Genomic DNA, 15,085 nt, shown 5'->3' on the forward strand with positions numbered 1-15,085 from the left:
TGCACTAGAGAATCCTAGCCGAGAATGCAGTCAGAGATTTTGCAGTGTTGGGCTATCCACTGCAAACGTTTGATGACTGAAGACTCCACAATGAACAGGACTGAGCTGTGATGTGGCCTTTGACTTCACTAAGTTTGCTGACCTCAGTTAAGATGGAGATGAAAGCATGATGGTCAGCCTCAGTAAACCCACATGCAGAGGAGGCAAGAATCAGACAGGAATGTTCCCCTCATGGTCACTATCTGGAGATTCTTGCTAAAAAGTGTGCATTCAGATGAGAACAGCAATTATATTTGGCTGTAATGGCCCCTCACTCTACTCTACCTCACCTTGCCCAAACACTCAAAGACTTTCACTGATAAAATTTGTGTGTGAGAAGCGATCACTTGCTTGAGGTGGAGGGATAAGACCTATGAAACCATTTTACAGCCTGAGTCTTCAACGGGTGAAAAGATTAATAAATGTTTGGGGGAACTCTCCCACCCCACTTACCATTGGGAATCATAGCGGGATGGGAGGGCATGCAAACATTGACCTCAGGTGGGATTCTCTGGTTTTAGGGCGAGCACAGCCAGAGAATTCTGCCCATTGAGTTTTTTTCTGTGAGATACGAGTTCTTAACCATAGCTTACACTACTAAGCAGATGTGTTAATCATCTTCAGGGGCATTGAATGGATTCTTCAATTCTTTACTATTCCAGTCCATGTATAAATATGGTTCAAATTAAACTTTGGAAGAATTTTTATTATAACAATAGACCAAGCTGTAATCAATATGGGTTTTAACTTTGTTTTGTTTGAACAAGAATTATCGATTCCCAATTTATTTGTATTATATTGGCTTTATAATATAATGTAAGGGGTAGTTCCTGGAAGCAAATCCTTTGTCAACATCTTGTCTTATTAATTACTAAGTGTGAGCGTGTCTAGTTGCAACAGATTTAATACTGTATGATGAAGTGCAAGGTTCAGCTCAAGCAACAGCAAATATTCATGTTGCTTCCATCTGGACAACCCAATGGATGGAACTTGAGATGCTCTGAAATTAATCTTCAAGGTCTTAAACCTAAACTCCTAACCTATAATGGATTGCTCTCGCTTTATATACCAAATAGAATTGCAGCGATGAAACTTGACCCTTCTTGATGTTCAGTGCCATTGTTGCTGAGAAGTTAGCCATAACTGGATCTTCTCTTAGTGATACACCCCTCGATAGCTTGTAACATTTAGTTACTCCACCTCTGTATTTTCCTCAGTATCCTTCACCTCATGTGTCCACTGCTAATCATATTAATTCTTACAGTTTCACAATCACATTGTGCATTACAATCTAATTTATTCTGCTGCTCATTCTGCTTTAAGCATCTATTTTGTTCCATGACAGACAACCCCAGTTCTTTCTCCTTATATCACTTGTTTATTGCAAAAATATACTTTATTTGGAAGATACCTGAAAGAACATTACAAATATTTCAAAGCGGCCATCACACAAAGTGCAATACTCCTTACATACATTATGTTGCACTTTGAGGTACTTCAATACAGTCAAGGAAACGTTACAGACATTACAAATGGTGCAAGTGTATTCAAGTTGGACTCTGAGGTGCTTCAGTATAATTGTGATATTTACTGTATTACATTCAACATGAGCTGTACAGCCTGGAGGGCTCCCTTCCCTTCAGTTCCCCTCCCTTCAGTTCACTAATGCTGAAATGTCTTAAACAGCAGCCTTCTCCATTGTGAATCTGCAGCGGCTGCCCCAATCTTTAGTGCATTCCTTAGCAAACAGTAATGGGCTTTGGAATGTGCCAGTCTGCAATCTTTGGTTGAAGCCAATTCTTTAAACTGAAAAACCAACAAGCTTCAGGCAGACAAAAGAGTGTCTTTCCAAGAGTTGATAATCCTCCAACAACAGCTGATATTTGTCTTGGAGTGTGTCCCTGGGGACAGCCCATAGACCACAGAGTCCTGCGTCACAGAGCTGCTCGGGATGAACCTCGACAAAAAAGTCACATCTCTTTTCACACCTTCTTTGCAAAGACAAATTCCACTAGGAGGAGGACAATGGTCTCTTCCAAAGGTTCAAACAAGACTATTCTGAGGAGTACCTCATCATTTTTATTTTGGGAACCTGTTTAAGTGTCTGCCTGAGCTTTGAACTCAGGCTCAATCCATTTCATATAAGGCACATTTTATCAGCCATTTTATGCCAGTGCTAAACCTACACGCAGCCTACGCATATCAGTCACTATATTAAATAGTTTATTTCTCTGACAGGTCCGAGATATAACCAACAGAATTCTACGTACATCCAGTAAGACAAACATGACAGAAGATCACCTATATTCGCATATCCTAGTTGAATGGGGTCAATATATTGACCATGATTTTGCATTCACACCTCAGACCACGAGTCAAGCAACTTACATGGGAGGAGTCGACTGTCGAAACATCTGCCAGAATCTGAATCCCTGTTTTCCAATAAAGGTATTGTGGAATTTTAACAGACCATTGCACTCTTGTAGATTATGGGCAACAGTCAAGAAATATTTGAATTTCAAGGTTTCGTTGGTTATTTGAGATTCAACCTTGGATCTGGACCAAGGATATCACTGTCCCAATCCTTGATGCCTCCTTGAGCATTTTTGAGGTAAAGATTTTGGATAAGCTTGAAGAAAACATTCTGAATAGCTTTTACTTTGAGCTGCAGAATCATTTCAAGTCTTCCCTCTTCCAATGATTCCCTACAGTCCTATCTCCGAGCATAGTTAAGGGATAGAGAAAATAATTATTTAGCATCATCAATAGTAGTTTTTTTTTGCATTAAAGGGCCTCTGTTGTGGGGAAATTTCAAGAGTTGGCCAACTTATGTCTTAAACTAAGACAATTCAAAACTCGCAAGGCAACTATCTCTGCAAAAGACGTAACAAATTTATTTAACATAGAACATGAAAACACAAGACAGTACAATACAAACATACAGCCGACCAGAGTCTCACAAAGGGTTAAATAGCTCTAAAGAAAGGGTGACAGGACTTCTCCGAAAGAACTGAATTACAAAGTCAAATAAAGATCAATTATACATTTTCATAATCAATAATTCCACCTTTCATTAGCTTAAAATCAATTCCATTTAACAGTTATATATAATACAAATCTCTGTCAAGTACCTCAGCCAATCATAAGATACTTAATAGCATGTATAATCATAGAATCCCTACAGTACAGAAGAAGGCCATTTGTCCCATCAAGTCTACACCAATAACAATCCTATCCAGGCCATATTCCCATAAACGCATACATTTACCCTACCGGTTCCCCTGATGCTAGGATCAATTTAGCATGGTCAGTACACATGACCAGCACATCTTTCAGACTGTGGGAGGAAACCTGAGCACCCAGAGGAAACCCATGCAGACACAGGGAGAACTTGCAAACTTCACACAGACAGTGACCTGAGGCCGGAATTGTACTTAGGTTCCTGGCACTGTGAGGTAGCAATGCTAACCACTGTGCCATCATGCCACCCCTATCGTGTTCTTATATATCTTATTCATCCAACTGATTCCAGACATAGTCTCCCCTTTGGCAGTAACTAACTCCCTGTCACTTGGTAATGGCAGACGCTACTGTAGTGCACGTTTCCACCTGCCCACTGCGAAGTTAAATAGACATATCTTCCTGTGTCCAGGCTCATACCTATTTTGTGTCTGGGAAATGAATACATCTATTCATAATGTTGCATAATACACCCTCTCTTAGGGAAGCTACCTGATTAGACTTGCTGACTAACCTGTTCCCAGACCTTTGGTATTAAACTACTGACTCCGACCACCATGCCTTTTGGTAACTTTGCTTGACTAAAGCATATATTACATTGAAATACATTTAAAATATCAGCATATATGTTTTAAAATCATAATTATTTGTTTTGATTCATTTGCTGCATTTACATATGTGTAAGCTGTTTGTGTTAGCTTGCCCAATAATCAATTGGTTCTTAACTGATTCCTTGTCCTCTAAAAGACTATATTCTACCTATAAATCTTATTAGCTGGTTAGAAATGCCCTTTCCACAGCCTCAGAGACTGAATTCCAATGATGTTTTTAGCCAAGTGTCCCTAAATATATGTTTAAATTGAAGCTGTTCACTTACTACCTGTACGAGGCAATGATTCAACCACATCCGAAGTACTGAGTGCAATTTTGAGTGCCCATTATATAAAGGACATAAAATTTAAGGAATAGAGAACGTGTACCAGAGGTCATTCTAGGTGTAAGAAAGTCTAGTTAAGAGTAAAGAATTGAGATTCTGGAATATTTCAACAAGAACGGAGCTGATTTAATAGGTGTATTTGCTATTATGAAAGTTTTTTATGGAAAAAAGGCCCTCAGTATGAGTGGAGGATGTCAGTCAACATTTTCACTAAGCATATGAGGATAGAGTAAGGAGAACATGTTCATGTGGTGAATTGTTTGAGCATGATTTTCTTTACCGCAATGGCTCTTTAATGCAGCAACATCACAACTTTTAAAAGAGTGGGTAAATATTTGATGCAGAGGAAAATACAGGTAAATGGGGCTCAGGTAAGATTACATGATTGGTTTTTGATTACTTTTGCAAACTGCCAATCCAGCTACAAAGGGTGAATGTCCTCTTTCAGCATTGTAAATTATTTGTGGTCCTGTCAAAATTCCAGCTGAGATTAGCTAATTGTTGTAGATAGACAGAGGACATAAAAGGTGATCTTTAAATATAGACCCGCAGTATATGATGTTGCAACTTCTTTGATTTATTGACTGGAAGCTATAAAAGCGGAGTAGAGATGATATTTTTAATCTTGCCACATTTTAATATTCATCAGGTACTTCAAAGTGATCCCCGTTTCAAAACAAATGAATGTATGACATTCTATCGTTCCTCACCTACTTGTGGAACTGGAGATCAAGGAATGGCCTTTGAAACTCTGTCAGGTCTGAACTCACGGCAACAGATTAATGCAGTAACTTCCTTTATTGATGCCTCAACTGTCTATGGGAGCACTCGGGTCCATGAGAAAAAGCTAAGGGATCATTCAAGTAAGGAGGGCCTCCTTCTCACCAACACAAAATACAAGGATGGCAACCATGACCTGTTGCCTTTTGTTGATCAGGTACCATCTCCATGTGTGCAAGAGACTAATGTTACTCAGAATGAAAGAATAGAATGTTTCCTGGCAGGGGAAAGTCGAGCAAATGAAGTGCTTACTCTTGCTTCAATGCACACATTATGGATGCGTGAACATAATCGTTTAGCAAAAGCCTTACACAGGATAAATCCTCACTGGAATTCAGAAACCATATACCAAGAGGCACGTAAAATCATTGGCGCTTTGCACCAGGTTAGTAAATTCATTATTTCTACACTTTTAAAGGTTGTTACAGGAACTGTTCATGGTAGATATTGTCCCCCAAATGCTCGACCATGTCTAAGGCAAATAAATGCGCAAGGCAGAAATTGGGTAGTCAAAATTGAGGTAATGATGTCCCAATGATTTTCCATTACCATCCCATTGGATCAGCACTGGCACTTGATGAGGAATCGGAGCAGGCGACCTCTCTTATCAGAAAAAAAAACGAGATTGACTGGCTGGCATCACCCACCAGAATGCCATTCAATCATGTCTCCAGAGAGCTGACCAAACTTTGATTTGATTTGATTTATTATTGTCACATGTATTAGCATACAGTGAACAGTATTGCTTTTTGCACACCATACAGTTAAGCATACATTCACAGAGAAAGAAATGACAGTACAGAATGTAGTGTTACAGTCATAGCTAGGGTGCAGGGAAAGACTTACTTTATGTGAGGTACGTCTATTCAAAAGTCTGACAGCAGCAGGGAAGAAGCTGTTCTTGAGTCGGTTGGTACGTGACCTCAGACTTTTGTATCTTTTTCCTGACGGAAGGAAGTGGAAGAGAAAATATCCAGGGTGATGGAGTCCTTAATTATTTTGGCTGCTTTTTTGAGGCTGCAGGAAGTGTAGACAGAATCAATAGATGGGAGGCTGGTTTGTATGACGGACTGGACAATCATATGAAATAGACACAAAGTGTGATCCTGCAGTGGAAGTGGCCAAGTAAAGTCCATATTCATAACAGCAAAGGATCACAAAAGATATGAAAAGAGGAGCTTTGATGAATTGCTGTAGTGTATCTTGTAGATAGTACACACTCTTATTAGTGAGGAGGTGGAGGGAGTGGGTGCCTATGGGTGTGGTGCCAATCAAGTGGGTATCAAGCTTTTTGAGTGTTGTTGGAGCTGCACCCATCCAGACAAGTGGGGAGTTTTACATCACGCTCCTGACTTGTGTCTTGTGGATAGTGATTAGGCTTTGGGGAATCAGGAGGTGAATTACTCGCCGCAGTATTCCAGCTCTCACCTGCTCTTGTAGCCACTGTGTTTATGTGGTAAGTCCAGTTGAGTTTCTGGTCAATGGTAACCCCAAGGATGTTGACAGTGGGGGACTCAGTGAGAGTAATACCATTGAATATCAAGGGACGATGGTTAGAGTGTTTCTTATTGGTGATAGCCATTGCTTGGCATTTGCGTGCACGAATGTTATTTGCTACTCATCAGCCCAAGCCTGGAAATTGCCCAGATCTTGTTGCATTTGAACGTGGAGTGCTTCTGTATCTGAGGAATCGCGTATGGTGCTGAACATTGTGCAATCATCGGCGAACATCCCCACTTCTGACCTTATGACAGAAGGAAGGTCACTGATGACGCAGCTGAAGATTGTTGGGCCTATGACACCATGCTGAGGGATTCCTGCAGCGATGTCATGGAGCTGAGATGACTGACCCTCCACAATCACAGCCATCTTCCTTTGTACCAGGTCTGATTCCAACCAGGGAAGAGTTTGCCCCCTGATATCCATTGATTCCAGTTTTGCTAGGGCTCCTTGATGCCGCACTTGGTTGAATGCAAGTGCAGTCGCTCTCACCACACCGCTGGAATTCAGCTGTTTTGTCCAAGTTCAAATCAAGGTTGTAATGACGTCAGGAGCTGAGTGACTTCGGCGAAACACAGGCGGCATGGTAGCATTGTGGTTAACACTGTTGCTTCACAGCTCCAGGGACCTGGGTTCGATTCCCGGCTCGGGTCACTGTCTGTGCGGAGTTTGCACATTCTCCCCGTGTCTGCATGGGTTCCCTCTGGCTGCTTCGGTTTCCTCCCATAGTCCAAAGGTGTGTGGATTAGATGGATTGGACAAACTAAATTGCCCTTTAGTGTCCCGGGATGCATAGGTCAGAGGGATTAGTGGGTAAATATGTAGGGATATGGGGATAGGCCCTGGGTGGGATTGTTGTAGGCGTAGACTTGATGGGCCGAATGGCCTCTTTCTGCACTGTAGGGTTTCTGTGGAAATCCAAACTGGGCATCACTAATCAGGCGCTGCCTGTTGGTATTGTTGATGATTCCTTCCACCACTTTATTGTTGATCGAGAGTAGACTGTGCTATAATTGGCTGGGTTGGATTTGTCCTGCTTTTTGTGCGCAGGAAATACCTGGGCAATTTTCCACATTGTCGACTAAATGCCAGTGTTGTAACTGTACTGGAAGAGCTTGACTAGGGGAGTGGCATGTTCTGGAGCACAAGTTTCAGTACTTTTGCTGATATGTTATCAAGGCCCATTACCTCTGCAGTATCCAGTTACTCCCATTTCTTGATATCCCATGGGATGAATTGAATTGGTTAGAGACTGGCATCTGAGATGCTGGGGACCACTGGAGGAGGCCGAGATGGATCATCCACTGGCACTTCTGGCTGAAGATTGCTGTGAATACTTCAGTTTTATCTTTTGCACTGATGTGTTGGGCTCCTTCATCATTGAGGATGGGGATCAGTGCTGGGACCTTTCCTGTTTGTAATATATATAAATGATTTGGAGGAAAACATAACTTGAAAATGTAATTAGTAATTTTGCTGACGATACAAAGGTTGGTGGAATTGCGGATAGAGATAAGGGCCGTCACAGGATACAATAAGGTATAGATCAGCTGGAGACTTGAGCGGAGAGATGGCCGATGGAGCTTAATCCGGACAAATGTGAGGTATTGCATTTTGGAATGTCTAATATAGATGGGAAATATACAGTAAATGGCAGAATCCTTAAAAATATTGATAGGCAGAGGGATCTGGATGTACAGTACACAGGTCACTGAGAGACAACACAGGTGGAGAAGGTAGTCAAGAAGGCATACAGCATGCTTGCCTTCATCAGCTGGGGCACTGAGTTTAAAAATTGGCAAGCCGCGTTGCATTTTTATAGAACCTTTGTCAGTCCGTACTTTGAATACAGTGTTCAGTTCTGGTCGCCACACTATCAGAAGGATGTGGAGGCTTTGGAGAGGGTACAGAAAAGATTAACCAGGATGTTGCCTGGTATGGAGGGCATTAGCTATGAGGAGAAGTTAGAGAAATTTGGTTTGTTCTCACTGGAACAACAAAGGTTGAGGGGAGACCTGATAGAAGTCTACAAGATTATGAGAGGCATGGACAGAATGGATAATCAGAAACTTTTTCCTGGGAAGAGTCAATTACCAGGGGACACAGGTTTAAGGTGCAAGGGGCAAGGTTTAAAGGAGATGTATGAGGCAAGGTTTTACACAGAGGGTGCCTGGAATTCGCTGCCAGAGGAGGTAGTGGAAGCGAATACTGTAGTGACTTCTAAGGGGTGTCTGAACAAATATATGAATAAGAAGGGAATAGAGGGATATGGTCCCCAGAAGGGTAGGGGCTTTTAGTTCAGTCAGGCAGCATTGTCGGTGCAGTCTGGGAGGGCCAAAGGACCTGTTCCTGCGCTGTAATTTTCTTTGTTCTTTGTTCTATTTGTGGAGTCTTCTCCTCCAGTGAGTTGTTTAATCGTCTACCATCATTCACGACTGGTTGTGGCAACACTACAGGGCTTAGATCTGATCCATTGGTTGTGGGATCGTTTAGCTCTGTCTATCACTTGCTATTTATGCTGATTGGCATGCACGTAGTCCTGTTTGATAGCTTCACCAGTTGACACCTCATTTTTAGGTATGTCTGATGCTGCTCCTGGCATGCCCTCCTGCATTCTCCATTGAACCAGGGTTGACCCCTGACTTGATGGTAATGGTTGATTGGGGGATATGCCAGACCATGGGATTGCAGATGGTGCTGGAGTACAGTTCCATTGATGTTGATGGCTCACAGCGCCTCACGGATTATCAGCCTTGAGTTGCTAGATCTGGTCAAAGTCTGTCCCCTTTAGCATGCTGATAATGCCACACTACACGATGGAGGTTATTCTCAATGTGAAGGTGGGATCTTGTCTCCACAAGGACTGTGCGGTGGTCACTCTAACCGATACGGTCATGGACAGATGCATGTGCAGCTGCCAGATTGGTAAGGATAAGGTCAAGTATGTTATTTCCTCTCGTTTGTTCATTCACCACCTGCTGCAGAACCAGTCAAGCAATTATATCATAGAATCCCTACAGTACAGAGGTAGGTCATTTGGCCCATCAACTCTGCACTGCCCACAATCCCATCCAGGCTCTATTCCTGTAACCCCTGCTAATATACCCTGCTACTCCCCCTGACACTAGGGTCAATTTAGCATGGCCAATCAACCTAACCCACACATCTTTGGATTATGGGAGGAAATCGGAGCACCCGGAGGAAACCCACGCAGACACAAAGAGAATGTGCAAACTCCACATAGACAGTGATCTGAGACCAGAATTGAACCTGGGTCCCTAGCGCTGCGAGGCAGCAGTGCTAACTGTGTCACCGTACCGCCCCGGAGATTATTTATTAGTGTCACAAGTAGGCTTACATTGACACTGCAATGAAGTTACCGTGAAAATCCAAGTCACCACACACCTGCGCCTGTTTTGGGTACAGAATTTAGCATGGCCAATGCACTTAACCGGTACATCTTTCAGACTGTGGGAGGAAACCGGAGCACCCAGAGGAAATCCATGCAGACACAGGGAGAATGTGCAGACTCCGCACAGACAATAACCCAAGCTGGGAATCGAACCTAGGTCTCTGGTCTTGTGAAGCAGCAGTGCTAACCATTGTGTCACCGTGCCACTCCTCTATATCCTTTAGGACCCAACCAGCTCAATTGGCAGTGCTGCTGCCGAGCCGCTCTTGGTGTGGACATTGAAATCCCCTATCAGAGTAAATTTTGCTCCCTTGCTATCCCCAGTGCTTCCTCCAAGGAGGAACATGGAGGAGTAATCATTCAAAAGCCAAAGAAGGACAGTATGTGCTAACCTGTATGAGGATTCCTTGCCTATGTTTAACCCAAAGTTGATGGAGTTGATGTTGAGGTCTCCCAGTGAAACTCCCTTCTGACTGTATACCACTGTATCGAAAATCTGGTGGGTCTGTCTTGCCAATAGGACAGGACATATCCAGGCATGGTAATGGTGGTGTCTGAGGTGTTATCCGTAAGATATGATTCCGTAAGAATGACTATGTCAGACTGTTGCTTCATCAATCTGTGAGACAGCTCTCCCAATTTTGGCACTTGCCCCCAAATGTTAGTAAGCAGGACTTTGCAGGATCGACAGGGCTGTTTGTTTTGCAGTTGTCTTTGCAGGCACCTACATCAATGCCACATGGTCCAGTTTCACTTCTTTGTTCAGACTTTGTCACGATTGATACAACCGAGTGGGCTTGATAGGCCATTTCAGAGGGCAGTTGGAAGTCAACCACATTGCTGTGGTTCTGGAGTCATATGAAGGCTAGACTAGGTAAGGATAGCAGATTTCTTTCCCTAACGGACATTAGTGAACCAACAATCAACAATGGTTTCATGGGCATCAGTAGAGTCTTAATTCTAGATATTTTTTATTGAATTCAAATTCCACCATCTGCCATGGTGGATTCGAAGGCGGGTCCCCAGAATATTAAATTAGTTTCTGGATTAACAGTCTAGCAATAATATCACTAGGCCATCTCTTCCCCTTACTGCACCTTTATCTGTACTGATACCAGCAGAGAAAGCTACCCACTCTATTCCAATTGCCTGACTTTACAAATCCCAACAGAGTCAGCAAAGCCAGCGGTTAGTGCAGAGGAATCCCTGCTTTGGGAATTCCGAGATTTTCATCCCTATTGCCTGCTACATGCCCAATGTGCCGATTCAAGATATAAGATTCCATGCTATCTTCAGCTCTTCTCATGATAAAATCTAGATTCTACTAAATCCCCCATAAGATACATTCCAAGAACTATCATTATACTGTCTTCACTGTTCCATTTCAAAAATAGAATGCTAAGTTACCTTCATAATGGCCAATGATTTACATTTCAGTATACTGGTGTGATGATGACTCAAAGCTTTGCAACTTAATATTGGAATTAATGCCTTTGCTGTCTTAGGTTACTCGGCCAATTTGGACAGGCAGGTCTAGGGCTTGGTGTGCAATTATAAAGCCACCAGTTACTAAAATATTACTTAACGTTATTTCACTAAATGTGTTCGGGCTTGGATCCTGGCAATTAGAATTAGTTGTTTTTTTCCATTTATTTCTGGCATTTCACTATTTTTATGGCACATGTTGCAATAATGGTGCAGAGATATTTAACTGGAGTTTCATCTTATCACCAGTATATAAAACTGGTTTTGTGGATCGGCTGCTTGTTATCGGCAATGCCTCATTGTGCACAATGGATTGTAGACATCCCTCTCTGTATAGAGATTATTGTTTTCTTTTCTTTACTCTTTCATGGATGTGGGCAATGCTGGGCCAGCATTTGTTGCTTATCCCTCACATTCCTTAAATTGAGTAGCTTGCTAAGCTATTCAGAGGTTACCCGCATTGCTGTGGGTCTGGAATCACATGTAGTCCAGACTAGGTTAAGGCAGCAGATTTCCTTCCCTAAAGGACGTTAATGAACCAAATAGGTTTTTCTGATAATCAGTGATAGTTACATTGTCACCCTTACTGAGAACCATGGAATCATTACAGTGCAGAAGGAGTCCATCTGGCCCATCAGATCTGCACTGAAAGAGCATCTTACCGGAAATCAACACCGATAACAAAATCGGGAATTGGGATTTCCATATGATTAGTAGGCCTGGGACTGAAATCTCCGGGCACGGTATCCTCTCCCCCCTCTCTGCTGGGAGTGTTTCACTCCAGTGGGGTTTACAACAGCTCCCCAATAACGGGGATCAGGCAGCCCAATCCTGCTAGAGTGAAGAGAGCCATCAGGAGTGCTCCTTAGGCCCCCTGGTACTGCCCAGGGCAAACTGGGGTCTATTGAGAGACATTCAGTGGAGGAAGCGGGGACTGCTGCCACTCTGAACTAGGATCATGAGTAGAGGAAAGGAGGATGGTGATCGGACTGGCCATCGGGCTGGCAGAAGGGTGGGTGGGTGGGGTTGCCTGGGCTGTCAGGAGATTGGGGCTGCAGGGTTGGGGTTGCCAGCAGCAGTGGAGGGGGGGAACCAGTAGTGGTGTGAAGAGATCATTAATGCCAATGGGGAGCGGGTCAGGGATATCAGGCCTGGAGACTGGGGAGATTGGGGCTGGCTCTGGGGCAGGTGGGACATCAGGGCTAGCCCAAACACCTCCAGGAGGCTAGAAATAGGTTTGGGGGGTTCAGAGGCCAGCAATGGGGTTTGCAGGTCTGGCCAGTAATCGGGAAGCTGACAATGCGGGGCCACTGTGCACGTGCTGATCTTGGCACTTACAGATTGGCGCATGTGCAGTGACCTGCTCAGCGCTGTGTTGCAGCCTCTCCAGTGGGAATAGTCCCTGCCCTGATTTTCAGGCGGAATCCTACCAGGACACTGTAGTGCTCAGAGTGTGGGAGATTCAATCTGAAAATTACGCTCAAAAAATTGGTGGGGGTTTACTCCTGTTTTCATGTGAATTGAGGACTTAGAATTTTTGGGGGAGAATCCCAGCCTACATTTTTCACACTGGAACCAACACACTGCCATTTTCTGGCAAGCTTTTGCTCTTTCTTTTCATTTTCTACACATGAGAGATCAGCTGAAAATCTATCCCATGAGACTAAAAATGAAGAAAAATTAATTCAAAGCTCCTGATTGCAAGCAGTAACTTTCAACCTGATTAAAGAGGGCTGAAATGCAAAAGTAACAGGGCTGGAAGTGTTCAAAATGCCATGGGTTTCTTAACAACAAAATGCATTTGTACATGTCTTTAATATACTAAATGTTTCTAGACTTTTAAGAGAGAAATAATATGAACTGGTGCTGTGCCATTGGATAGAAATTTGAAATGACAGCTAAAGCCCAAGTTAAAATGGTTTTTAAATAGGAAAAGAGAAATCGAGAGTTGGAGGGTTGACGGACAGCATTCCATAAATTTTGTACAGGTTGGGAAGTGCAAGGTCATGGAGAGATTGGGAAACATTTCAGGACAGGAAACCAGTGTAGGTCAACTGTGAGGGGAATGATGAGCAAGTGGGACATAGTCCAGCACATAAATATTTTAACAAATGAACGTGTTAATTTGCTATGATGTAATTAGGAAAGAAAACAGTAATTCAGTGACTTTGTGATAGTGTATGTCAAGGAAATTATACAGAAAATATTGTTCATATACGTTCAGCTGACAGTGCAAAACTAGTTTAGTTCTTTTAGACATTTTGACGTGATATAAAAAGTAATTTACTGCATATTGTGCACTTTCCCATTTAATTTAGTGTGTTGGTTCATACCTCAGCTGTGATCTGATCAAAGGTATATTCTTCCAAAAACAAGGAGATCATGTGGCAGTGTGTGATTATACTTTATACTTTAAGCTAGAGTACAATGACAGCGCTCCCCATCAACACTTAGGTTGCATTGCATCTATCTAGATTTTAGAAAGATTCTAGGCCTACAGGTATCTAGCTCAGATAGTAATAGAATTGTGCTAATAATGCTAAGGTTGTGGGTTCAATCCCCATACTGGTCAAATGCAATTACATATACTTGCACAACCCTGGCTCCTGTTTAATTGAGTTGTCCAAATTCATATTAGTATAAGAAATGAATAGTAAATAGGAACATTTGGAATACCAAGCAAGAAACACAAAAAGATCTCATATTTGCCACTGACATTTGAAAACTCCACACAGAAATATTGGGGGGCTGGGGGGGATGGTTGGTGGTGTGGTGTGTGTGGTGGTTGTGGTGTCTGATGACATTTCAGAAATGTCTTGAAGTGAGGCTAGCAATCCAAGAATCCTAAGGTTTAAAGTTTATTTATTAGTGCCACAAATAGGCTTACAACAAAGTTACTGTGAAAATCCCCTAGTTGCCACACGCTGGTGCCTGTTCAGGTACACTGAAGGAGAATTTAGCATGGCCGTTGCATCTGACCAGCACATCTTTCAGACTGTGGAAGGAAACCAGAGCACCTGGAGGAAACCCATGCAGACACGGGGAGGACATGCAGACTCCACACAGACAGTGACCCAAGCTGGGATTCAAGCCTGGGTACTTGGTACTGTGAGGCAGCAGTATTAGCCACTATGCCACCCCCTAATTCTATTTCTAGTTAGAGGTTTAGCATTCTTTAGAAACTTTCTTTCAAGCAAATTTAAATAAAAACAGAAAGTGCTGAATTTATCCAGCAGATCTGGCAGCATCAGTGGAAAGAGAAAAAGTGTTAATGTTTTAAGTCACATATGACTTCAGAACCACTTTTATTCAGCAAACTGAGTTGTCTAAATTCATATTGGTCTATGAATAACAGCAGTAAATAGTAACATTTGGAATACCGAGCAAAAAAACACACAAAAAATCCCATAGGAGTGATGCTGAATACAGAGAAATGTCATATAATATAAAAAAAGTAACATTCACTCAGAACATATGAAAAATTTGTCCATCATAAAAACATTAGTCAGCTGAGGGACTGATGCTGCCACCTTGCTCTCACCTAACACTAACTTATACAGGTTTAGAACTTTTAAAGGGCTACCTGTCAGGAAGGGGCCACCTAAATCTACGCTGCTTTTTTTCAATCACTTCATTAAAATATACATCAATTGCTTTTTTAACACATCCCTGCCACAGATCATATGCAATAG

The 15,085-nt window shown here is 42.5% G+C and overlaps 1 protein-coding gene across 1 annotated transcript in view; it reads left to right on the forward strand.

The window, feature by feature from the left end:
* The window catches only part of tpo (thyroid peroxidase), an 80,723-nt gene that overhangs the window by 44,708 nt on the left and 20,930 nt on the right, over positions 1-15,085 (forward strand). The window contains exons 7-8 of the mRNA XM_080193176.1: positions 2,278-2,487; positions 4,866-5,381. Of these exons, the coding sequence (XP_080049302.1) occupies positions 2,278-2,487; positions 4,866-5,381 (726 nt within the window). The remainder of the gene's footprint in view (positions 1-2,277; positions 2,488-4,865; positions 5,382-15,085) is intronic.

Source organism: Carcharhinus amblyrhynchos, chromosome 7, assembly GCF_965287045.1.
Source record: "Carcharhinus amblyrhynchos chromosome 7, sCarAmb.v2.hapA, whole genome shotgun sequence".
In the NCBI taxonomy this organism is placed as follows: Eukaryota; Metazoa; Chordata; class Chondrichthyes; order Carcharhiniformes; family Carcharhinidae; genus Carcharhinus; species Carcharhinus amblyrhynchos.